Source organism: Cynocephalus volans, chromosome 7 (genome assembly GCF_027409185.1).
Source record: "Cynocephalus volans isolate mCynVol1 chromosome 7, mCynVol1.pri, whole genome shotgun sequence".
Taxonomy (NCBI): Eukaryota; Metazoa; Chordata; class Mammalia; order Dermoptera; family Cynocephalidae; genus Cynocephalus; species Cynocephalus volans.
The window spans coordinates 125,614,513-125,641,379 of record NC_084466.1 but is presented as its reverse complement, the minus strand read 5'-3'; the positions used below and the strand labels follow the sequence as shown (position 1 = coordinate 125,641,379).

Below are 26,867 nucleotides of genomic sequence, written 5' to 3'. Positions count from 1 at the left end.
GCTATGTGAGTCAGTCAGCAATTACTGTTGCTCTTTGCCCTGGATGAAGGTTCACCAAGACTTGGACTCACTCAAGTCCTAAGGGTTATAAAAATCAAACATTTCTGACCTGCATTTTAGTCAAGTGGTGCTGTAATTATTAACTAAGTTAAAGTTTATTTTGAAAGATGCTGATAAGGCTTAATCCTGAAATACTGAAGTGCAACACGCAATCAGTAAACTTTGGTGAACCTGACTGAACTGAATGCTTTTCTTGGAGGGGAGGATGCAAGAGGCAGGAGACATGGGTTCCTATCTCAGCTGTATCACCTGCGTGCAGTCTATGTGCCCTTGACCAAGGCAATGAGTATCTGAGACCAAGATTCCTCATCCATAAAATGGGAATAATTTTACCGTCAGCAAAGGGAAGTCAGAGAATCAAATACAATATGGTGGATGTGAAAATTCTCTGAGTATCTGAAAATTGTCAGAATCCATATAATCATGATCAATAAAACTTGGTGTAACCAGGTCTAAATTTTTATACTAAAATGGCCTAGAAATAATTGTACTAGTTTTGTAAAGTTATTAATGTAGAATACAATACACACTTCTTTTTTTTTTACACAACATGCTTTTGCACAAGTATTGTCATTAATGATCTCCTAAAGTATATATTCCAGCTGTATTTAGATCCTCATGAACACTAAGTGTCATCTACAGTTCAGGTCTGCACATTATGGTGGTTCTGTGCTGTGGGTTCATTAAATGATTCCCCTACCTCCCCTCCTCTGTTGAATCCACAACTGTTGTTCTGTCTATAAGTTCCATTTCTTGATGTGCATTATCACCTTCTATTATTTCTCACAATGGCAGACCAAGAACAATTGCTGTGAGTAGCTGTGTTTGGAGGCAACTAGGAGACACCATCATTTCTCAAGCCCTCTCACTGAAATTCTCTGGGATTGCCTCTTTCCTTAGTTACACTGGGTAAGTTTCATCTCTGCAATGATGGAAAGGGGAGAATTATATCTTTTATTTCCTTTCTTGAGCACTTCTGACCTGTTATCCTTGGAATGAAATAAGGGGTTCTATTTAATGTGAAGCCTGTTGCTTTATGACGTGAGTCAGTGAGATGCACATTCAGAGTAACTAATGTTTTGGGGGTTTGGTTTTGCTAAAATTCTTCTTGAGGTGGCTGTGGTGTAAGCCACAGTGCACCAACAGGTGCATCAAATGATCTCAGTTCAGATCCCATTTCTGCCACCTGTGAGCTGTGTGACACTGACAGGTCTCCTCTTCTCCCAGTCTCCCTTCCCCCATTTGAAAAATAAAAACTAATATCTGCCTTCCGGTGCTTTAATTATAGATTTAATGGTGAAAGTTGTGTAAATTTATTACCCAATATCTTCATATATATCTGGTTACTTAAGATGTATGAGTTATGTTATTTATTTTATGTGTAGGCAACTGTAATGTTAGCAGAATATAATAAATGTTTGAAAGACTTCCATTATCGAGGAAAACATCTCCTACTGTTTGATATAGCATTACAATGCACTTTTTTTTGTATACAAGGCACAGAAAACACTGATTACCCTTCAAGTCATAAATCCACAACTGGTCATTCATCTGAGAATCCAGAATTCTGTGTCACTTTCTTGCATAAAGTAATTTACAATAGTGCTTCTCAATCATGTCTGCACATTGGAACCACCTGGGTTTGGGGGCATTTTTGTTTGTTTTATCAATTACTGATATGTTGGTTCCAACTCAGGAGAATTAAACCGGAATGTTCCGGGTGAGCACTGATAAGGACAACAAGGCCATTGAATCAAGGTCCACTCTGCAGTGTGCAAGTGGATCTAGCTTATTGATCACTTTATTTGCCAAAGAGGCACACACTGAGTTAGAAGGGAGTGTTATAAAGTATTTGGTTCACAAGCACCCAGTGTTGTAGTAAGAAAAGAAGGCGTCAATGGATACGGTTGTGGTCCTGGTGCTCTGTCTCTCCTGTTTGCTTCTGCTTTCACTCTGGAGACAGAGCTCTGGGAGAAGGAAGCTCCCACCTGGCCCTACTCCTCTCCCACTTATTGGAAATACCCTGCAGTTAGGTGTTAAGAACATCAAACAATGCTACAGGAATGTAAGTACACTTTATGATTCTGCAGTGTCTTGCCAAGGGTAAGTACATTTACCCATATTTTTAAGCAAAATATATTTATGGATGCACACTATTATAATATATCATTTTAAAGCAAATTACTCCCTATAAACACTGCTGTTTCTGTTACCAATCTGTTATTGTCAGAAATAGCAGAGTGGCATAATACATTCTGTGAGCAGAGAGGCATTTAGGTCTTTGTATGGTAGAATTAAAATAACAAAGTGGCAAACTTTGGAAGTGCTGCTTTTCTTCTTCTTTGTTTTATTTCCACTTGCTATGATTTTTTTTTTTTTTCTGAAGGTAAATGGTAAGGGAAGTGTGTGAGAAGAGATTTCATTCAAAAAGTCATCTATTATATTAGTTATGTGTTTTATTCAGTAGAGCCATGAAAATTGAACTGCTCTGAAACACCGACTTATATGTGATGTCAAGGAAATAGCTCTGGGCTCAGAACCAGCTTAAGTGAATGAATTGGTGGTATCAGGATTCTTTTTGGTTTTGCACAAAGCTGCTGTCAGTGGCCAAAAATGCTGGAGGGTGTTAGAAATTGTTCTTCCAGGAGATGCTGCACGTCCTGGTGCTGCCTGTGTGGTGCTCACTCTTTCTGTGCTAGTAATACCAGCAGGTCCCAGAGTGGGCTGGGAATTAGAATCACCTGGAATGACTTTAAAAGTATAGATTTCTAGTGTTCATTACAGGGATACTGAGTCAGGATCCATATGGGAAGAGGTTTAAATGGGGTTCTGAAGTCATCAACTGTGCATTGGTCTCAACAAAATGTGTGGGGCTGATAAATTGCTCAAGCATCACAGGTGGAATAAGCAGAGGTTCAAATTTGAGTTTTCTGCATAAAACCTGTGTGGCACCTAAAATGGATTTGGACTTTTCTGACCTCAGTTTCTCTGCTGGTAAAACAAGGCATGTAAACCTGATGAATGTATTGGTATGAAGATTAATTGTAGTCTGTGTACCAATTGCCTGGTCAGTGCATGGCACATCATAGGCCACCCATAAGTGGCAGCTACAACAATCACCTTTCTATTTATGAATGAATTTGAGAAATATTTGAAGCTGTATGTGGCAAATAAAAATAGAAAAATTACAATGATAATATCAGTCTGAATCAGGCATAATATTTGGACCAAATGGCGTCTTGTTTTGCCATTATCTGCTTCTCCTTTTCTAGTTCTCAAAAGTCTATGGCCCCGTGTTCACTGTGCATTTTGGCATGAAGCCCGTCGTGGTGTTGTATGGATATGAAGCAGTGAAGGAAGCCCTGATTGATATGGGAGAGGAATTTTCTGGAAGAGGCAGTTTCCCAGTGGTTGAAAGAACTAATAAAGGACATGGTAAGTGTGCACGTGCCAGTGTCAGTATTGGTAATGGGGTGGGAGGACTTAAAACAAAGACTTAAACATCTCCTCAGGCAGACCTTGGCCCAGACATGTGGCCGACAAGTGTCCATTTGCTCCTCCTTGCCTGGGATCTCCCTCCTAGTTTCTGCTCCCTGTCTGTTAGGAATCATTTTCAGCAATGGAAAGAGATGGAAAGAGACCCGGCGCTTTTCGCTCATGACCCTACGTAATTTTGGGATGGGGAAGAGAAGCATCGAGGACCGTGTTCAAGAGGAAGCCCGCTGCCTTGTGGAGGAGCTGAGAAAAACCAACGGTGGGTGCCTCATTGCTCTGTAGTGCTGACTTTAACAGACTGCTCTCTCCTGCAGTGACATCCTTGGAAACATCTCAGGAGCAGCTAGATCTTTCATTACAGGCAGTGGTGGTCAGCCCTCACGTGGAGGAGGGCTGCTTTGAAGCAGAGACTAAGGGAGCTTTTGTGTATTTGTATTGTGTGTGCAGGTACAATTGTGTGTAGAGTGTGGTTTAATCCTATTTTCTTCCGAACTTTGTTTCTTTGACTTCAAATCACAAATCATAAAATAGGATTGATTTAATTTCTGAAAGAATTAATGAGAACTGTTTTCTCTCAGCACGCACATGGGTTATCTATTCCTGAACATTTCACCAGAAAATACTTGGAGACCAGACATAGTGCGAATGACCCCATCACACCCTTATGTAGGTGGAATAAAGTCATATATTATTTCATTCAATTGGGCTATATTTGTACCACCAGCATCACTGACATATCTGGGGGTTTCTTTCAGGGCGGTGTCTGTTGTTCTGTCCCCTAACGATGCCGTTTAGGGTTTTAATTGCTTAGGCATGTCTCACCACAATTCTCATCAGTTATTATTTCTCTGTAAAGACCACACTATTTAAAAGCAGCCAGCATAAATTATTTCTTGTTACCCACTAATTACTGTACTGATTTATTTATTTTGAGCAAATATGTGCTAGAACATAATTTCTAATGTTTGGAAATGGAAATTTAAAAATATTTATTTAACTAGATTTCTACAATTATCAGTTACTCTTTACTCTGTCTTCCCTAATTGTAGCTTGGCTCTGTTTTCAATAATTTTGTAGACTCACCATAAAAAGCAAAACAAACAAACAAAAAAAAACCCCAGTTTCCTATAACTTAATTTCTTAATCTGCAAAATGATAGATTTGGCCTAACTAATGGACAAAAATTTGCTAAAACGTAGCATTCCTTTGATGGCTATGCAGAACAGTATCCCATAATCCACAAAATTGTCGCTTTGCCAAATAAATTAAATTTGGAGAATAATTGGAGATGATGGAAATTTGCTTCCTGAAGAAAGGAATTCATTTTCTTTTTTAACATTGAAATGATAAATAAGAAGACACCATTTATCACTTTACATTTTAAATTTTCCTTACCTGGAATTTGTATTTTAAATTGAAATTTCACATTTCTTTTTTTTAGACAAACAAATCCATCTTATACATACTGTTCATTTATATGAGTTTCTCTTTTTATATAACATAGATGCATTCTGCTTTTCATACTTCTTCTTTCAAATACATAGTTTCAGACACAGTCTCTCTCTCTTTGGTTCCTCTCTCTTGGGTCAACACATGATTCTTTCAGCTACTTAGTGTATGTAAACAGTTTCCAGGTCCTCAAGTATCCTCTCTCTCTTTTTTATCTCGAAACTTTATGGTCTACAGACATTGCAGACAGATGCAATTCTGCTTTGAAAACTTGAATTACTAGGTTTTTAAAAACTTTTTTTATTTTCTTCCAAAATAACAGACACCTTGGGTTAAAAGGATATAAATAAAAGCAGGAGATGTGAATTAAGCATTTGAATTATCATTAATTAACTAGTGAGATTGTAATGGTCAACTGAGGTTTAAGGTAAAGGTGATGTGTTCATTTTATGCATGCTGAATTCTTTTTTGCTCTTCAAGGAATTTATAGGAAAGAATATTTCTAAATTTCCTTACTTTTAATATAGTCAAATTGTTTTACATGTACATGTTTAAATTGTTTTCAATTTTTTAGCTTCACCGTGTGATCCCACTTTTATCCTGGGCTGTGCTCCCTGCAATGTGATCTGCTCCATTATTTTCCAGAATCGTTTTGATTATAAAGATCAGAATTTTCTTAACTTGATGGACAAATTCAATGAGAACATCAGGATTCAAGGCTCCCTATGGATCCTGGTGAGGCCAAGACACTTTCTTTCTGAGAAACCACTAGTGCTCTTTTCTATGACTAGTCCAAAATTCTCTGGACACCATGCTGTGGAGTGAGTGTTTGCACACCACAGTCCTGCCTGAGCCTCATGGAGTGCACATCTGGGAAAGCTGTCCAAGCCACACTTTGACCCACAGGAAAAGAAGTGCACAAATATAGGGCTGTCTTTCAAGGCCATTAGATCCCTGGCTTGCGGTTTTTCCACTAAACACCAAAGCCATTTCTATAAAGTACTTTGTCAACTTTCGCAAGGATGCCCATATCACTCAATGGACATCCAGGCACTTTTTGAAGGCCTCCATTGCTCACAAGGCTTGCAGTTCAGTGAACACATAGAGACTTCTTTGTCATACCATTTGGCAGAAATATTCTGATTTAGGAAGAGACTATCTCCTTCAAGGAGGGGGAATACTAGGAACCATAGAAGCTGCCAGGAAACTCCGAGTATGGTGGGGTTGTTTTACGCTTCAGCTGGGATCCCAGCTGACAAGGTAACTGCATTGGGAATGACAAAATAATTGGTTTTACTGTATGAACCATAAACAAACATCACAATATTCTCTGTGCTGAATTGGCATGGGTTTCACTCAGCCTAAATAATAATTGTGTGTTCTTAGAGAAGTCACATTACTGCTTTGATGAATACATAGTTTGATTTCAAGATATCTTTGAGCCCCTCCCACTTCTAAAATGCTGATTTTATTTCTGAAGCTGCTTGACAGAAATTAAAACAGCAAGGACTAGCTTTATGCTCTAAAGCAGGTTAGGCAAACTCCCTTATCCTCTATGTCATCTACAAAATATTAATCATAATTGTTCCCATCATTTTATATTTTCAGGCTGTAGGGCAGAATTGATGCAAAAAGTGAGGAAATTGATATAAAGATGGTTTAATACTAAATAATTGATGTCTGAGTCTAGAAAATGGTTCTGTCTTTGGTCTTATCCCAGAATTTTCTCTCTGCAATTATTCTATAGGCAAAGAGAATTACTCATGTATATACAATGTAAACTTCCCTCTCAAGATGGACACCACATACATTACTTTCATCTTTATAGCTATAATTTCTAAGTAGGGCTTGGTATATGGTATATATCTTCATTATATATTTCTCATTTAATAAATTATTGTTCTCTCTTTTAGATCTGCAATACTTTTCCTTCTCTCCTTGATTATTTCCCAGGAATTCATAACAAATTATTTAAAAATGTTGCTAGTTTAAAAAGTTATATTATGGAGAAAATAAAAGAACACCAAGAATCTTTGGACATAAACAATCCTCGAGACTTTATTGATTGTTTCCTCATCAAAATGGAGCAGGTAAAATGTTAGTAGCAGCTCAGTCCTTTGATTTCTTGCACGATTTGGTAGTTTATTGAATAGTTCTGTATTTACTAGGAATGTATCAATTGTCGGGCCAGTAATGCTTCACAAGCATTTTAAGTACGTATAGTGTACATAAAACTGCACTAAACATTGCAGAAAAGATATAATTAAATTGTTAAATAATTAGAATATAATGACCATGTTCTTTAGATAAAAATAATCTACTGGAGGAGTAACGGAATGCACATCACAGGTGGATGGAAGCAATTACAAAGAAATTAGAAAATACAAAATATCCTGTCATAATATGAAGATGTACAAGTGTTTTTTTTCCTCTTCTATATTTTGGAAAAAAATGAGTAAGGATTGGTTTTAATTCCTTTTAAAATTTTGGTGAAATTCAACAGTGAAGTCATCTGGTCGTGGACCTTTCCTTTTCTTTTTCTTTTTCTTTTTTTTTTTTTTGAGTTTTTGTTTACTAATTTGTTACTTGCTATAGGTGTGTTCACATTTTCCATTTTACCTAGAATCAATTTGGGTAATTTTTTTAAAAAATTTTATTTTGTCGATACACATTGTGGTTGTTATTGTTGCCCCTTACCAAAACCTCCCTCCCTCCTCCCTCTCCTCCCTCCCCCCCAACAATGTCCTTTCTGTTTGCTTGCCGTAACAACTTCAAGTAATTGTGGTTGTTATATCTTCTTCCCACCCACCCGGTTTTTATTTTCTTTTTCTGTGTGTGAATTTATATATTAATTTTTAGCTCCCACCAATAAGTGAGAACATGTGGTATTTCTCTTTCTGTGCCTGACTCATTTCACTTAATATAATTCTCTCAAGGTCCATCCATGTTGTTGCAAATGGCAGTATTTCATTCGTTTTTATTGCTGAGTAGTATTCTATTGTGTAGATGTACTACATTTTCTGTATCCACTCATCCGATGATGGACATTTGGGCTGGTTCCAACTCTTGGCTATTGTAAAGAGTACTGCAATGAACATTGAGGAACAGGTCTACGTTCGACTTGATGATTTCCATTCCTCTGGGTATATTCCCAACAGTAGGATAGCTGGGTCATATGGCAGATCTATCTGCAATTGTTTGAGGAACCTCCATACCATTTTCCACAGAGGCTGCACCATTTTGCAGTCCCACCAACAATGTATGTGAGTTCCTTTTTCTCCGCAACCTCACCAGCATTTATCGTTCAGAGTCTTTTGGATTTTATCCATCCTAACTGGGGTTAGATGGTATCTCAGTGTGGTTTTGATATGCATTTCCCAGATGCTGAGTGATGTTGAGCATTTTTTCATATGTCTGTTGGCCATTTGTATACCTTCCTTAGAGAAATGCATACTTAGCTCTTTTGCCCATTTTTTAATTGGGTTGCTTGGGTTTTTTTTGTGTTTTTTTGTGGGTTTTTTTTTTTTTGTAAAGTTATTTAAGTTCCTTATATATTCTGAATATTAATCCTTTGTCAGATGTATATTTTGCAAATATTTTCTCCCACTCTGTTGGTTGTCTTTTAACTCTGTTAATTCTTTCTTTTGCTATGCAGAAGCTTTTTAGTTTGATGTAATCCCATTTGTTTATTTTTCCTTTGGTTGCCCATGCTTTTGGGGTCGTTTTCATGAACTCTGTGTCCAGTCCTATTTCCTGAAGTGTTTCTCCTATGTTTTCTTTAAGAATTTTTATTGTTTCAGGGTATATATTTAAATACTTACTCCATTTTGAGTTGATTTTAGTATATGGTGAGAGGTATGGGTCTAGTTTTATTCTCCTGCATATGGATATCCAGTTATCCCAGCACCATGTGCTGAAGAGGCAGTCCCTTCCCCAGTGAATAGGCTTGGTGCCTTTGTCAAAAATCAGATGGCAGTAAGTGTGTGGGTTGATTTCTGGATTCTCTATTCTATTCCATTGATCAGTGTGTCTCTTTTTATGCCAGTACCATACTGTTTTGGTTATTATAGTTTTGTAGTATAGCTTAAAGTTGGGTAGTGTTATGCTTCCAGCTTTATTTTTTTTTTTTTTGCTCAGCAGTTCTTTGGCTATGCGTGGTCTTTTATTGTTCCACATAAATGTCTGGATAGTTCTTTCCATTTCTGAGAAAAATGTCTTTGGAATTTTGATGGGGATTGCATTGAATTTGTATATCACTTTGCGTAGTATGGGCATTTTCACTATGTTGATTCTTCCAATCCAAGAGCATGGGATAGCTTTCCATCTTTTTGTATCCTCTCTAATTTCTCTCAGCAGTGGCTTGTAGTTCTCATTATAGAGATTTTTCACATCCTTGGTTAACTCAATTCCTAAGTATTTTACTTTATTGGTGGCTATTGTAAATGGGCAGGCTTTCTTGATTTCTCATTTTGCATATTCACTATTGGAGAAAAGAAATGCTACTGATTTTTCTGTGTTGCTTTTGTATCCTGCTACTTTGCTGAAATTATTTATCAATTCCAAGAGGTTTTTTGTAGAGGTTTCAGGCTGTTCAATATACAGGATCATGTCATCTGCAAACAGGGACAGTTTGACTTCATCTTTTCCAATCTGGATGCCCTTTATTTCCTTCTTTTCTCTAATTGCTCTGGCTAGTACTTCCAACACTATGTTGAATAGGAGTGGTGAGGGTGGGCATCCTTGTCTAGTTCCTGTTCTTGAAGGAAAAGCTTTCAGCTTTTCCCCATTCAGGATGATATTGGCAGTGGGTTTGTCATATATTTCTTTAATTATGTTGAAATGCTTCCCTCTATACCTAACTTACATAGGGTTGGGTAATTTTTTGTTCATATGAAGCTTTCCATTTATCTGGATTGTCTAATTTGTTGATATACCAATGTTTATAGTATTCTTTTATAAGGATTTTATTATTATTATATTAGAAATTATAGTATCTTTTAGTTCTTAAAATCAGTAGTAATGTCCCTGTTTTCATTTTTGATTTATTTATTGTTGTCTCCTCTTTTTTATTTAGTCAGTTTAGCTGTTTGTCAATGTTGTCAAACTTTTCAAAGGACCAGTGTTTGGTGTCATTCATTTTTCTAATGCTTTTCTCATTTTATAAAAATATCCTCTTTCTTCTGGTGGCTTTGAGTCTAGATTGCTGTTTTTTTGCTAGTTCCTTGGTTGTAAAGTTAAGCTGTTGCTTAGAGGTACAGTCGATATCTGGTATTGTTCCAATCTTATATTTCTTTATTGATGTTTTGTCTAGATCATCTATCCATTATTAAAAGTTGAGTATTCAAGTCTCCCACTGTTTTTCTATAACTCTCTACTTGTCCCCTAAATACTGTCCATTATTTGCTTTATATATATTAGGGGCTCTCTTGATTGATGCATATACACTTATAATGTTATATCTTCTGGATGAATTCACTCCTTTTCTAATATAAAATGACTTTGCTTCTTTTAAAATTTTTGATTAACATCTCTCTGTTTGATATTAGTATAGCCATCTCAGCCCTCTTCAGCTATAATTCACATGCAAAAAAAAATTTTTTTTCACTTTTAACTTTTTGTATCTTTGCATACTAAGATAGTTTTGTATAGACAGTACATAGTTGTTTTATTTTTTAAATCTGTTCTCTCAAGGTGTGCATTTTAAATGGAAAGTTTAAGCAATTTACAGTTTAATTTATTAGTTGTATTGCACAACTTATTTGAGCTATAATGTTGTTTCTTTCTATGTGCCTCATATAATTTTGCTTTTAAATTTTTCAATATTGCTTTACTTTTTCTTGATCAATTTTTTTCTAGTAAAATTTTGACTCATTCTTGATTTCTTTCTTTATGTATTTTAATTTTTTCAGTAGTTATCATAAGGATTACTGTTTACATCCTGAATTTATAACAATCTAGTTTTAATTAATAGCAAATTATCTTTAAATTATGTACATTAACTCTGCTTCCATCTAACTCCATTCTCCTTTTATGTTGTTGTTATCACAAATTGCATTTTATACATTGTGTCCCAGTAACACATTTATATAATGATTGTTTTATACATTTTTGAAAATCATAGAAAAACTAAAAAGAGGATCCCATCAAAAAACACAACAATATAAGCTTTTATATTTCCATTATATAGGTATCTTTAATATTTCATAATATTAAAGGAGGTATGATCTACTTGGGAGGGATTTTCTTTCCTTTAGTTTTATATTAGAATGTCTTAATGTCTTCTTTATTATGTAAGGATAGTTTTGCCAGATATAGAGTTCTTGGTTGACAGTTTTTTCTGACAGCACTTTAAATATTTCATTCCAACAATTTTTTGATTTCACAGCTTTTTAAGAAAAATCAATTCTTACTCTTATTGAGGATCCTTTGTATGCTAGGAGTCACTTTCTTGCTGCTTTCAACATTTTTTCTTTGTCCTTGATTTTGGACATTTTAATCAAACCATGCCTTGTTATGAATCTCTTTGATTTTACCATTTTGGGAATTTATTGAGCTCCCTAGTTTGTAGATTCATGTCTTTCATCATATTTGAAAAGTTTTCAGCCTTTATTTCTTCAGATATTTTTCTGCCCCTTTTCTCTCTACTCGTTCAGGAGCTCCCATAGTGTGTATATTGGTAGGTGAGATGGAATTTCATAGGCTCCTAGGCTTTGCTCATTTTTCTTTGTTCAGCTATTGTTCTACCACTCCATCTGGGTAATTTCTGTTGTCCTGCCTTTATGTTTGCTATTTATTTTGTCTGCCTACTCAAGCCTCTTGTTAAATCACTTTGGTGAATTGTTTTTTAAACTATTGTCTTTTTGCTCCAAAATTTCTATTTTTTTAACTAATTATTTCTTACTTATCATTGATATTCCCAACTTTTTCATACATTGCTCATCTGATTTCCTTTAGTTCTTGTATACGGTTTCTTCCAACTGTCTTAAAATATTTGCATTTGCCTTAGGGGTTTTACTTAGTAAGTCTAATGCTGAGCTTCCTCAGGAATGGTTTCTGTCAAATTCTTTTTTTTCTTAGCTGTTAATGGGACCCAGTACTTGTTTATTTATGTGCTGTGTAATTTTTATTGAGAACTGGATTTAATATATTATAATGTGTTAACTCTGGAAATAATATTTTCTTCTCTAGCAATTGCCATTGTTACTTGATATAGTCTGCAGCCATCCCTTTATTTAGTGACTTTCCAAATTAATTTGGCAAAGACTTGATCAATTGAATCTCTTTTCTTTTATGTCTCCAATCATTCAGTGACCTGAAAGATATCCTTAAGTTTTTAGAAAAAAAGAAAAAAAAAGTCATATTGCCTTTCTAAAAAAATTTTTTCTCTTGAAATCCTCTCATCCATTCTCACTGTGGAAGTTGCTTTAGCCCACGGGGATTGACGCAATGGCCAGCCTTTGTGCTAGCCCATCACCAATCCTTGACCATGCATAATCTGTCTGATGAAACTATTTTGTGAATCTGGAGTCTGGTCAAGCATCCCGGAGAGTGCTTGATGAAAAAGTGTCTTGTAATTTTAAGTAAATTTGGCATCTCACAGAGAGGCTAACTTTCCTTGCATACAACCTCCATGACATGCAGTTTGGAGGACAGTGTACTGTGCTGCTGTGTTGATGTGCAACATGCTCATCCCAAGCTGGGCAACAGGAAACATTGTTTTCAATAAATCAGAGTTGTGTCTGCAGACATTTCAGAGATCTTTGAGGCAAGCTATAACCTTGAGGTCAAGGTTTTCAGAGAGGTGCCAATGGAACCTCAATATTTGCTCTCCTGTGGCAACTTGAGATCATGCTCCCCAAATTGTGGCACAGTGCTTCTGCACCAAGACAGCCTTGGCAAAAGTGGGCCCAGGTGCAGATTATGTGTTATACCTTGGTGCCTTAAAGTTCAGTAGCATTTACATGATGCTGACTCTGGAGACATGCAGAATGCACCAGTTCTAGGGCCACAGCAGCCTCCATCTAGATTTCAAAAGATGTCATGGACAGATCATGCACCCAGGTAGAGGCATGTAGCAGGGGTCGAGCCACAGCAGAGACCCCCTGTGATAGTAATGCCTAGTGGAGCCATGCAAACGGAGCCACTCCTTAGACTCTTGGACTGTAGGGACACCAAGATGCAACTCTAGCCTTGGAAATCTGCAGTTATGATACTACAGCCTGTGTGAACTGCTGGCACTGAGCCTAGCAAAGAAATAGGAGTGGGGCTGCCTGAATCCTTGGGGGCCCTACCCCTGCCCAACTGTGCCCAGGATGTGAGATGTGGTGTTAATGAAGATTACTCCCTAGCTTTAAAACCTAGTGCTGTTTTCCTTTTTTCTTTCTTTCTTTCTTTCTTTCTTTCTTTCTTTCTTTCTTTCTTTCTTTCTTTCTTTCTTTCTTTCTTTCTTTGTTTCTTTCTTTCTTTCTTTCTTTCTTTGCTTGTTTGTTTGTTTGTTTCTTTCTTTCTTTCTTTCTTTCTTACTTTCTTTCTTTCTTTATTAACAATATTCTTGGGATATAAAAATAATTGTCAATCCTCCTGCCCATGATATGAGGGCCAGATCCATTCTAGGGACATACCCATTACCAGAAATTACTATTGTAACCATTGTCCCCACCCAATTATCCCCCAATCTCTCTTCCCCTTCCCACTCCCCACCACTCCAATTTGTATCCCTAGGAATGTTCCCACCCTGTGTTAGACCACAGCACTACTGTGGTCTTTCTTTCCTTCCTTCCTTCCCCTCTTAGCTCCCACATATGAGTGAGGACATTTGGTATGTATCCCTTGGTGCTTTGCTTGTTTCGCTCAACATAAGTTTCTCCAGATTCCTAGTGCTATTTTCCCTATTGAGTTTTGGGCTTCCTTGTAAGTAGCTGACCCTTTCTTGTTGGCTGTTTCTCCCTTTTAGAATGGAAATGATTATCCCATGTTTGTCCCTCCATTATATTTTTAGAAGCACATAACTGGCTAACTCTGTTGATTTAAAGCTGGAGAGGAATTTGCCTCAAGATGAATTGTGCCTTGAGTCTCACACACATCTGATATAGACAAGTCTGGACTTGGGACTATGAATTTTGGACTGTTGGGATAGAATAAATATATTTTTCATTGTGAGAAGGGCATACATTTAGGGGGCCAGGCATCAAATGTTATAGTTTAAATGTGTCCCCCATAGCTCATGTTTGAAAACTTATTCCCCAAAGGAACAGCATTGGGAAGTGGAGCCTAAGAAGTAAGTGGTGATTAGTTCATGAGAGCTTTGTCCTCATAAATGGGTTAATGTCATTTTTGAGGTACTGGGTTTGTTGTTAAAGTGAGTGCAGCCCCATGTTGACCTCTTTTGCTCTCACCTTCTCTTGCCCTTCCACCTTTCGCCATGGATGACACAGCACAAAGGCATTGGCCAGAGGCTAGCACCATGCTCTTGGATTTCCAAGCCTTGAGAACAATGAGAAATATATTTATTTTATTAAAATAAGTTATCCAGTCTGTGATACTCTGTTATAGTGACACAAACAGACTAAGACAGGGCACAAATAGGCTTCTGCCTATGTTTTTTTGGAAAGAAATATGCTGCATGGCACACCTGGTGGGGAAGAGTCTCATAAATGGAATCTTTTGGCAGGCAAAGAATAAGGGGTAGGAAATAAAGTTTGGGTCAATTGATCTACAGTCTCTGCCATACTCCAGAGTGCTTTTTCCTGATACTGCACTCTCCAGGTTCTGTGTTTGCTAACTTTATAATAAAGAGTGTTATTTTGAATTCACGGTAATTAAATACATTAATAAATAATTTGTCAGATAATGTCTCAAATCATTTCTAGGAAAAGCACATTCAGCCATCTGAGTTTACTATTGAAAACTTGATAAGCACTGTACGTGATTTATTTGTTGCTGGCACAGAGACCACAAGCACCACACTGAGGTATGGACTCCTGCTCCTGCTGAAGCACCCAGAAGTCAGAGGTACGTTGACAGGTGATGAGCTGTGTGAACTTCAGGAAAGATGTTGGGAAAATGCTGTTACTTTCCTCCATCCTTTCATTTAGAGAAGCTTCATAATTAGAACGCCTGTGCCAGCAGCTTCTGTCTTCATAGAGAACAGATCAAAGGGTGACAATTAACTCATCAGACAGGATGAAGTTGTTACATAATTGTCAGAAGAGGGAGATATATCAAGGAAGGAAAGCTAATCTGTCTCCCTACATTTCCATATGGCTCCATATTTGGAAGCAGCTAATGTTTGAGAAGGCAGGGAATCAGGCTCTTCCTGTCCAAGTTTCATCTCTGACTTCTTTTATCATGTACCTGATTTTTTCCTACAGGAAAAGGGAGGCTCATTCTCTAGAGAAACTGAGCCTGAGAAGCCCTATACTCAGGGACACTGGGCAGTGAGAGAGAAACAGTGAGGTGTGAGGCTGGAAAGGAAGGTTTGGTAAGAGTCCTGTGCTTGAATTCAGAGACTTAACTTTTCCCTCCATCTTCCTTCTGGAAATCCGGCAGCCAGACTTATCCTTCCAAGAGTGAATAGATATAGAGAAGAGATCTTGGTATTTTGCCATCTAAATAGAAAATTCTTGCCAACTTCGCAGCACAGTGAGTGAAATAAAATTATGCTCCCCAAGACGCAGGTGTATATAATTACAGAACACCAGAATTAAAGAGAAAATCCTAAAAATTTTTGCAGAGATATATCAATCATGTCATGCATAAAAGATTAGGATTCAGACAGCACCAGAATTCTCAAGAGTAACCATTGTCTTGTGTTTTATGAATAAATTTATTTTCAGACCTACACATTTACCCAAAACTTTACCTCCTATTTTTACTTTTTCTAAAAATTACTGGAAGATGTGCTCCATCCAAATATCTAAAACCAAGTCAGAGGAAGTCATGGGCTGCAGGAATCAGGAGGCCTCATGTAGGAGGATGTGAATGTCAGGGAGGCTGCTGGTCACCAGGCCTAGAAAACACCCACCTCAGAAAGGACCAGGTTGACAATGCAGGTGTGAGGACAGACACCAAGTACAAAGGAGAAGTGATGGATTTTATGAGGTTTCCCAATAATGGGGAAATTGTTATTAGGAGTTTCAAACATCTACCTGAGCACTTGGGAATAATTCTAACTTGGGAAATAGAAAATTATGAATTGAAATAAAAAGACAGATTAAGCTGAAAAAAATACCATATATAAAATGTAATCATACTTGACTTATGAGGGAAAAATATTTATATACTCAGAATGGTGTAAACTCTGACCAAAACTTGTAGTCTTCATATATTCTGGAAAATGGGGTGAGGGGAAGTACATGAGTGTGTGTGTCTCTGTGTGTATGTCTGTGTATGTGTGAATATCTGTGGGTGTGGGTGTGAATATATGGGGTGGTGATGAAGTTGAATTCTCAACTCACATAGCAGTAAACAGTTAAATCTTGTCTAAAATGGTTAAGCGAATAATACAGAGTTGTTATTTAGAAATATGAATATGAATTTCAGAAGAATGCTCAAAGTGTCTACATTTGAGAGGTAGGAAGATGAAAAGAGTACCATTGCAAATTTTACAAACATGCAGACAGATGCAAACGCACAAAAACACATACCTTTATAGATCATTACAATTTAATTTTAAACCCCATATATCATTTTGACATTAATTTAATATTAATATTTGACTCTTGTTTTACTTTCTGCAATACCAAGATTTTTTAATTAATAATTTTCCCCTTATTTTGGGGAACATTTTATTCTTTTTATATTAATTATCATTTATGCTAATTTACAGGTACGTACCAATGTATCATAATACCTATTTGGTAGGACAGTGATATGCATCTATATGATGGAAACTCTTTACATGTCTAGATGTACTTCTGGGCATATAACTCATGTTTATATTGCTGTTGGGACACCTTTATCATGCTTCATGTAGCTGTGATTTGCTATGGCAAATGTGCCATTTTTCTCGTTTTCCATTAGTTCTTACTTGTGTCCCATCAGCTAAAGTCCAAGAAGAGATTGACCGTGTGGTTGGCAGACACCGGATCCCCTGCATGCAGGACAGAAGCTTCATGCCCTACACAGATGCTGTGGTGCATGAGGTCCAGAGATACATTGACCTCGTCCCCAACAGTGCACCACATGCCGTGACCCGTGACATTAAATTCAGAAACTACCTCATCCCTAAGGTAAGTTTGTTTCTCCTACACCACAACTCAATGCTCTTGAAGTTCCCAGATTCACAGTATTATTCCAATTCTCTACTAACATGAGATAAGTGAAGGGCAAAACTCATATGTGTGGTAGCTTAATGGACTTTGTGCTGTTTAGAATTTGGAGTTCTTAAGCTTCATAACAGGTCTTGGTATCTGGTAGTATGTGTCTTTCAAATTTGTTCTTACTGTTTAATGATGTTTTGGCCACTCTTATGTGTTTACATTTCCAAATAAATGTTAAAGGTGACAGTCAATTTTATAAAACTTGGTGCTGGGGGTTTTGTCAGGGTGACATTAAATCTACAAATCAATTTGAAAAGATTTGACATCTTGACACATTGAATCTTCCAAGTCCTGATTGTGTTTATGCTCCCAATTTATTTGCATTTCATTTATTTTCCCAGTAATTTTGTGTTTTCAGTAAAGAGGTCTGCAAATCTTTGTTAGATTTTTCCTAGGTAATTACTACTTTTGTTGTCCTTATAACTTTTAATTGTTTTATTATTACTTTAATTGAAACATATTTCTGAGTTTCATCGTGCTATTTCGATGCATGTGTACCAAGAATGCCCCTTTCATTTCTTTGTACCTGGTATATGGAAATATAATTGATTTTATCATCCTGATGACTTTATATCCACCAACTTTGCTAAATTTTCTAATCGTTGGCAATGATTTCACTGTAGATTCACTTGGAATTTCTATGTATATTATCCTGCTGTTTGAGGTATAATTTGTTCTTTTTCTTATTTTTCCAATTCATGGACCTTATTTTCTTATTTCATTATTGTACTGGGTAGGATTTCAAGGATAGCTTTGAACAGAACTAGTAATATTGGGCATCTCTGTTTTCTTTCTGATCTGCAGAAAGTTTGGAGGTCTAATATCTCACTATTGAAAATGGTATCTTAAGTAGATTTTGGTAGATATTGATTATCAGAATAAGGAATTTTGCCATCTTCTGTTATATTTATGTGAATTTTTGTCATAAAATTGTGTACAACCTTATCAAATTGATTATCTGCCTCTATTGGTATGGTTGCATATATCGGGCTCAATTTTCTCAATAAGTATACATATTATAAGTATACACACATGGCAGGATTTGATTTGCTACATACTTGTTATTCAGGACTTCTATATTTATATTCATAAAAGACTTGGTCGATGACTTTTTCCCTCAAAATTTCTTGTCAGATTTTTGATAACAAGATAATGCTATCCTCATAAAATTGGGTGAGAAATGTTCCCTAGCGAGGGCCTGTTTTTATTACCTTCACCTTCCCCCAGTCTTCTGTTAGTGGACACTTACTTGTATCTTTGAATGCATAATGACTTTTGGTTAAGTACAGATATTAAGTATGAAAAAATGCAGAGTTTCAGATGATACTTATCTTCTTCCAAAGAGAATTCATCCCTTTCACATATGCTGTGATAATGATGTAACACTTCCCGCCCTTATTTAGCACTGGACATGATATGAACGCAGTAGGAAAAAAGGGAAAAAAAATAGACTGTAGGTGTTAGGTTAACTTTTGGAGGGTCTGCCATCTCTGGAATCTTGAGACAAATTTTTGTATTAGCAACTTTACACTACCTTCCAACACATGGTTTCTGTGTTTATCCAGATGTTCTAGTTGTTATGCTATAAGCTTCTCTATTCCACTTGAAGCCAGGATATATAATTATTAAAATGAAACATAAACTAAACATTGTATTTTCATGGGGGAAAAAAGGCAGCGAATCTAGTAAGGTTGCAATTACTAATGTCATCCTGTGGGGAAGATGGAATTATCAGTTGTCCAAGAGGTAATGGGACTTGTCCTGATGATCACAGATTTGGTACAAGGGTTAGGACTTCAGATCCCTCTGTTTTCACCAAAAGACAAAACCAGGAGAAGACTTTTCTTCCATAGTATTGGGGTCTGAGGGTAATGCTGATGAAGATTGTTACTCCTCCTATTACTAACTAAATGGGAATCAGGCTGAGGAATCAGGAAAAGATTGCGCTTCTCCCCCATCCACCTCATCAGATTTGGGGAACATTATACCTGCTGAGCTCACCCATTAACCCTCTGCATAGAGGCTCCCACAGTGTCTGGTGTCTTTTGAGCCAGAATCCTAGAACCCCAAGGGAATGACCTGTGCATTCTGCACCTGATAGCCCAGTATAGAAATATGCAACTCTACATGGCTTAATCTACCATCTTAGGAATAAGATAAATGATTTCTTCTACCAGTGGCTGGAGCCAATTATCTAGGTAGAAATAATGGTCTAAGAGAGGACTTAGCAAACTTTTTCAGTTATGGGCCACATTGTAAATATTTTGGATTTTGCAGGCCATGGGGTTTCTGTTGCCCTACTGAATTCTGTCATTGTAGCATGGAAGCAGTCATAGAGAGTGTGTAAAGAATTTAGGATGTCTATGTTTCGATTTTTATAAAAACTGAAATTTAAATTTCATATAATTTTCATGTGTCAAAAATATTATTCTTCTTTTGCAATTTTTCAACGTGAACATTCTTAGCCTATAGCCTATACAGAAACAGACAGCAGGCTGGATTTGCCTATGTGGTTTGTGGATGCCTGGTATAAGGCATTCCTGTCCAGTAGAACTTTCTACAATGATGTGAGGTTGATTTTCACATTGTGTCCTCTAGAATGAAAATTGTGAGATTTCTCCAAAATTGGAAAATGTTTACTAGGAGTTTTAAACATCTACTTGACATCTTCCTGATATAAAATAATTATTGCTTGTTTTAAAAAATTGAAAGGAATAATTTTTAAAACAGAGTTCTATGCCTTTAACATGAGAAAAGTAGAGGATGAAATTTTCCCCCACATTTGTATTTTATAAACATTTAAATCTAAATAAAATAAAAAACATATGGATATGCACATATAGGTGTATATATAAAAGTGTGTATATATTTACTTAATATCTGTCTTTCTATCTACCTCAATACCCATCCTGTATGTTCCAGGATCAAGGATTTTTCTCCTACATAATAATAATTCCATGAACACTCAGGAAGTATTATTCATACAGTAGTATTTTCTAATTCATAGTCTGTAACATTTTTCTAGAACATTCTTTATAGCTTTTTTTAAAAAAAAAAAAAATAGTATCCAGTCAATGAATAAACATCGAATTTGGTTATCTTGTTCCTATTTTTCTCTCAAATCAAAAACACTTACATTTCCCTTGTTTGCTTGTTTTATATCAGTAAGCTGACCTTTCTGGAGAGTCCAGGTCACTTGTCATTTAAAATGTTTCTCAGCATGTGCCTCAGTGACACTTAATGGGGGAGGCACCCAGGAAGGCAGGAGAACAGGCCAGCCACCCACCCACAATCCTGCCCCACCCATGTAGAACCCAGGATCTTGCATCACACCATTACCATGAGACTTCACACAGTTTCCATGGAGGTGATCCAGAACAGCCACTATCATAGCTACTATGATTGCAAGGATGGCTCACAGCCTTTTTTTTTTTTTGTCTTTTTCACGACCGGCACTCAGCCAGTGAGTGCACCGGCCATTCCTATATAGGATCTGAACCCACAGTAGGAGCGTCGCCACGCTCCCAGCACCGCACTCTCCCGAGTGCGCCACTGTCTCAGTCCACATCCTTAGTAACATCCATGACCACCGTGCAAGTGGCTCACCACATATTTGACTTCATTGAGAAGGACAGTCACTGAAGGAACCTGGGAAAATAAGAAGAAGTCTTCCCCTCATAGTCCACTCCTGAGTATTAGAAGAAGCAATTGATCTGTCAGATGACCAGAAATCAACATAAAGATACAAGAAATATGAAAAAATCAGAAAATATGACATGGCCAAAGGAATTCAATAACTCTCAAGTACCAGACCATATACTACAGGGAACCCTTGAAATGACTGAAAAGGAATTCTGAGAAACTATCTTAGGAAAACTCAATGAGATAGGAGAGGACTCTGTAAGACAACACAATGAAATAAACAAAAATATCCAGGATACGAAGGATGAAAATTACAAAGAAATTAATACCTTAAAAAAGAACTTATCAGAACTTCTGGAACTGAAAGGCACATTCAATGAAATAAAAAAATTTAACCAAGAACTACAGGAATGATTAAAAAGATTTTAAAATGAAGAACCTTTAAGAGAACTAGTAGACAGTCTTAAGTGCACAAATACATGAATCTTGGGTGATCCTGATGGGGAGGAGAAAGAAAAAGGCATTGAAGATCTATTCAATGAAATAATCATGGGAAACATCCCAGATATAGGGAGAGACCAGACATTCAAATCCAGAAAGCTCAAAGATTTCCAAACAGTTTCAATCCAAAAAGATCCTCTTAGAGACACATTATAGTCAAACTGATAAATCTCAAAGACAAGGACAGAATCCTAAAAGCAGCAAGAGAAAAGCATCAAGTTACTAACAAGAGTCCGCATCAGGCAAATAGCAGACTTCTCAACTGGAACTCTATAGGTGAAAAGAAAATGGGATGACATATTCACAATACTAAAAGAAAAAAAACTGTCAGCCAAGAATACTATACCCAGCAAGGCTATCATTTAGAAGTCAGGAGAGATGGTGTGTTTCCCAGACAATCAAAACCTGTGAGAGTGCATCACCACATGACCAATCCTGCAAGAAATTCTCAAGGGAGTCCTGCATCTGGAATCCAAAAAACAATAATCACTACCACAAATACACAAGTAAGAACAAAACACACTAATAAAACAGAAATGCAAATGTGAAAGTTGAAAGAAACTAAATCTTATCACCTCAAAAAATCCACAAACAGTGGACCAATAATCAAAGGAGAAGAAAGGAACAAATTTTAAAACATCTACACAAAATGCCATAAAATGCTAGAAATAAGACAGTACCTCCAATAACAACCCTAAATGAAAATGGTTTAAACTCCACACTCCAAAGACAAAGACCCAAATTTATGCTGTCTTCAAGCGACTCATCTCATCAATAAAGATGCACACATACTAATAGTGAAGGGATGAGAAAAGATATACCACACACATAGAAAACAAAAATGAGCAGAAGTAGCTATTCGTATATCAGATAGAATAGACTTTAAACCAAAAACCATAAGAAGACAAAGAAGGCCATTATGTAATTATAAAAAGATCTATCCAACAAGAAGACACAACAATCATAAATATACATTCACCCAACACTGGAGCACCCAGATACATAAAGAAGACAGTATTAGATCTACAGAAAGAGGTCTACCCCAATGCAATAATAGTGGGGTACCTGTACACATCCCTTTCATCATGCACAGATTATCCAGGTGACAAATCAACAGAGAAACACAGGATTTAAACAACACTTCACACCTATTGTACCTGGCTGATATCTACAGAACATTTCATCCAACAACTACAGAATACACATTCTTCTCATAAGCACATGAAACGTTCTCCAAGATAGACCACGTTAGGTCACAAAGTTGGTGTCAATAACTTTAAAAAAATTCAAAATCATTTCAATTATCTATTCAGACCACAGTGTCTTCTTGCTGGATAGACCGCATTGGGGTATCACCTCGCCCCCGTTATACTGGCTATCATCAAAATGACAGAGAATAACAAATCCTGGTGAGAATATCGAGAGCTATCCAAGAGCTCCTCTTAGAAGGTGAAACTCATTTAGACTTTCCTCACCTGCCAGGAGAAAGGTTCCTGACTCCACAACTCCACCCTCACAACTGTTCAGGTTTTATCTGATGATCCTTTCCTGAACTGATGATTCTAAACTAAATTATCCCAAATTGATGATGGTTCTAACATTATCATCCGTTCTGTGTTTCTAAGTTAGGATTAGTCAGTAATGAAGACTATTTTGAAATTAAGACAAACAAACTGCATGACAATGATAAACACTCAGTAGTTTCAGACTTGGTACTGAGTTTTTAAATTGAGACAAACTGTGTGACAATGATAAACAGTCAATAGTTTCTGACTTGTTTCTGTACTTGGTATTATCATTCTGGAACAAGACATTTGTAACTAGATCAGAAGTTTATTTACCAAATCTCTATAAACAGATATATTTCAAGTGCCAACAGAGACTTCCATTTTAAACCGTAATCTACATATGATGTATGTGAAAAGTGAAGTGATGAAATAGAGCAGCAAGTAAGGATGAAAGGACGAGTTGACACCAGTTGACGATCCACCGGAGAGAGCTCGTTTATTAGGCGGCACACACACATATATATAGGGCTTTTAGGGAAGGCTGATTGGCTTAAAATACAATCCCTACTTAGCATACCGCATGGGGCTTGGGGTGAGCTGATTGGTTTGCGGTTCGCACTGGCGGGAAGGAGAATATGGAAGAGAAGGTCAATCAGCGCCATGATGGGGTGTGGCCGAGAAGGACTTATGTGATCAGGGTGTGATCCCTTGGGGCATTTGGGTTCTTACAAAGGACAGACAACAATGTCACAGCTTGATGATAAGGAGAACAGATTTAGAAGTTTTGGCACCAAATGCCCATGTATTCAGTACTTCAAATGCTATTGGAGGCCACATGAGCAAGATCACTGCCACTGGCCTTAAACTCATCCCTGTTTATGATGTGGTCTGTCTGTCTGGAAATGTCACTGCTCTTCTTTGGACATGGGTTTTCTCATCTGTAGACCAAAGAGAATGGACCAAGTAATTTCCATCATTCCTTTCACATCCATGACTTTTTAAAAAATAACTCAGTTTAATTGTGTCTGTTCATTCCAGGGCACAACCATATTTCCATCACTGACCTCGGTGCTACATGATAACAAAGAATTCCCCAACCCAGAGATGTTTGATCCTGGACACTTTCTGGATGAGAGTGGCAACTTTAAGAAAAGTGACTACTTTATGCCTTTCTCCACAGGTAATAGAAATTCATTATCATTTGTACATCAGGAGACAAGATCACTTTTTGAGATGACTTGGAACTCACAGGGTGCCTCCTCTGGGCTGGTAGAATTGTTCTTTGTACTTGATCAGAAGCACCTTTCCCAATACCCAAACTCTTTCCCTGCTCATGATACATCCTCATCCTTGGTCAATATTAATGGGGGGTTGACCGAATCCTTTCAAATTGAGAAAGTTAGAGTATAGGCTGATTGAATTCTGAATGTAGATGCATCGCTGAGCTACCCAAGAGCTCCTCTTAGAAGGTGAAACTCATTTACACTTTCCTCACCTGCCATGAGAAAGGTTCCTGACTCTACATCTTGGAGTGTTGTCTGAGGGATGTAGCCCACCCCCCCCATCCCATGCTGAGCTTTGAGGATACAAGTATCCACAGGCATGGAATAGGTACCAAAGGGCTTCACACAAATTAGGGAAGCAGATGAGTAAAGAGATCATTTAATCCATTGGAACTAAAGCTACGAGACAGGAAAGCACCGGCTGCTGGTCAGATAGTGGTAGGGTAGAAGGGACCTGCTGTTTGCTCTTTCGTACCCCACAGAGAGGCATAACATGGAGTAGCAACATTCTAATAGCAGAAATGACATTTGAGTTGCCTCAAAGGGGGCAGAAGGAATGGGAAGTAGAAAAGGCAGGATATTTTGAAGGAGATAATGAATGACAAGAGTAGAATATTTGCTCTAAATCAAAAACATCAGAACCTCTTCCAAATAACCCAGGGGGTCAGAGGAACACGGGGAATGTCACAGGATACCCTGCAAAGCTTCCAGAGCACCCTGCTGTTCCTCCAGTCTTGATCATATATCTTGGATATTGGGTCTCCACCCCTGCGATATGTGTGCTAAGTCTCTGGCCGTGAAATCTGCTTCCTTTATTCTGTGACCTTTGATGTCTGCTTTATATCTAGTACTGTGGATACCCATTGATTAGGACAGAGACCTCCACTCCCTTCAAGAATTTACATTTTAGCACAATAGAGATAAAAATAAATAGAGAATTATGACTCCCGGTTATTTATGTTTCAACAGAAGCATGAATTTATGTTGAGATAACCATGAAAGGGCAAGAATTTATAGCTTGAGGGGATCGTGAAGAGTGTAAAGAGGAAATGAAATTTGATCCAGAAGCTGAACATAGTATAAGAAAAGAATGTCTTGGCAAGAAGGACCAGCATGATATAAAAGGTGAAACTGCATGGCATGTTAGAGATTAATACTGTGCACGGCTACAGCTGAGAATAGAGGGTGTGAAGAGTGGAAGGAAGGATCAGGGAATTTCAGTCTGGGAACAGAATACACAGTGTGGTTGTGTTTCTAGAAATATATAGATGGAAATTCAAAGTATCAAAAAATCAGTTATAAAGTGGGTATACATAATAAAGTGCTTGGGATCGAGCTCTTAATAAATATTTGTTGAATGAAGGGTGCCTGATAAAAACAGATAGGAAGTGGATAATAACTGTGTACGTCCTTTGTCCATTTGTCTCTTCAACCATTCTTCCCGCCATTCTGCCGTCTATCTACGTATGCATCCATCCACCCATCCATCTATCCAATCATTCATCAAACATTTACTACATATTCCTTTTGTGCCTGCCACAAACACAGTATTTGTTGCAATCACAGTTACACACAGAAAGTAACTACCCTCTGTGCTTGTTTTTTTCAGGCAAACGGATCTGTGTGGGAGAGGGCCTGGCCCGCATGGAGCTGTTTTTATTCCTGACCACCATTTTACAGAACTTTAAGCTGAAATCTGTGGTTGACCCAAAGGACCTTGATACCACCCCACCTAACAGTAGATCACTTTCTTTGCCACCCTCATACCGGATCTGCTTCATTCCTGTGTGAAGAAGGGCAGACTGCCTGCTGCTGCTGTGCTGTTTTCTGCAGCTCCCTCTCCTCTGAGGCATTGTGAACCTCCTTCGCAATCTCAAGGATGCCTTTCTGACTTTGCACATCTCCCATTCCCTCGAGATCTAGTGAACATCCAAACACCAATGAGAAGATTTCCTGAGTTTCACTGCACACATATGCCTGCTATTTCATACATGCTAATACTTGTATTTCCCACCAAATAAGCTGATACCTACTGTGAAGTTATTAATATGGTGTCACATAAAACAAAGTAAAATGATTTGTATGTCATACTTCAAAGCCATTTCTCTTCTGTGTATTCTAAATAAGAAGTATTATTAATTGCTGGGTTAGTTCTCAGCCTTTCCCTCTTTTGTGTATAATGTTGGTAAGAAAGGAAAGAAAATAGAGTCTCAAGAAGCCATGCTGGTCCTCATAATGATAAGCACAGAGAGAGACAAAGGGGACAAATGTAGAGAAGTTCTCTTGGCTGAGTATCACTTAGAGGTACTCAAGGTTTGGATTTAAAAGAGAGAAACTATGTCCAGGAGCAGCTCTAACCTGTAGGGAAACTAAGAGAGTTAGTCATAGGGAGAAATGAACATTAAGTGTTTGAATTCATGCCCCTGCTTTGGTGTTACTAAGAACACTAAATAATAATTTCAAATATTCTCTGTACTTCTTTACAACTTAGAGTCAATTGTGAGTATATGCTTTCACATCGCTAGTCATGTGTTCTGGGTGTTTTTCCTCTCTTCCAAACAATAATAAAAACTCCTGAAAGCCTTATCAGTTTCTATTATTTTTCCATT

At 37.3% G+C, this 26,867-nt stretch overlaps 1 protein-coding gene across 3 annotated transcripts; it reads left to right on the top strand.

Annotated features, from left to right (window-relative positions):
- Nucleotides 1–1,957: 1,957 nt before the first annotated feature.
- On the top strand, nucleotides 1,958–26,049 carry LOC134382526 (cytochrome P450 2C9-like). Of its 3 annotated transcripts, XM_063103135.1 has the most exons (9): nucleotides 1,958–2,125; nucleotides 3,333–3,495; nucleotides 3,665–3,814; nucleotides 5,579–5,739; nucleotides 6,918–7,094; nucleotides 14,874–15,015; nucleotides 17,047–17,234; nucleotides 24,014–24,155; nucleotides 25,868–26,049. In XM_063103135.1, exons 1-9 carry the CDS (start codon nucleotides 1,958–1,960, stop codon nucleotides 26,047–26,049), a joined length of 1,473 nt encoding a protein of 490 aa, XP_062959205.1. The 3 variants fall into 3 exon arrangements, with proteins under 3 accessions (XP_062959205.1, XP_062959206.1, XP_062959207.1); XM_063103136.1 differs by lacking the exon at nucleotides 6,918–7,094; XM_063103137.1 differs by lacking the exons at nucleotides 1,958–2,125; nucleotides 3,333–3,495 and adding an exon at nucleotides 2,139–2,163.
- The last annotated feature ends 818 nt before the right edge of the window (nucleotides 26,050–26,867 follow it).

Coding starts and splice junctions, on each gene's coding strand:
- LOC134382526 (XM_063103135.1), top strand. CDS start 1,958: ATGGATACGGTTGTGGTCCTGGTGCTCTGTCTCTCCTGTTTGCTTCTG. Junction 3,496..3,664: donor AAGAACTAATAAAGGACATG/GTAAGTGTGCAC, acceptor CCTGTCTGTTAG/GAATCATTTTCAGCAATGGA. Junction 7,095..14,873: donor TCCTCATCAAAATGGAGCAG/GTAAAATGTTAG, acceptor AATCATTTCTAG/GAAAAGCACATTCAGCCATC.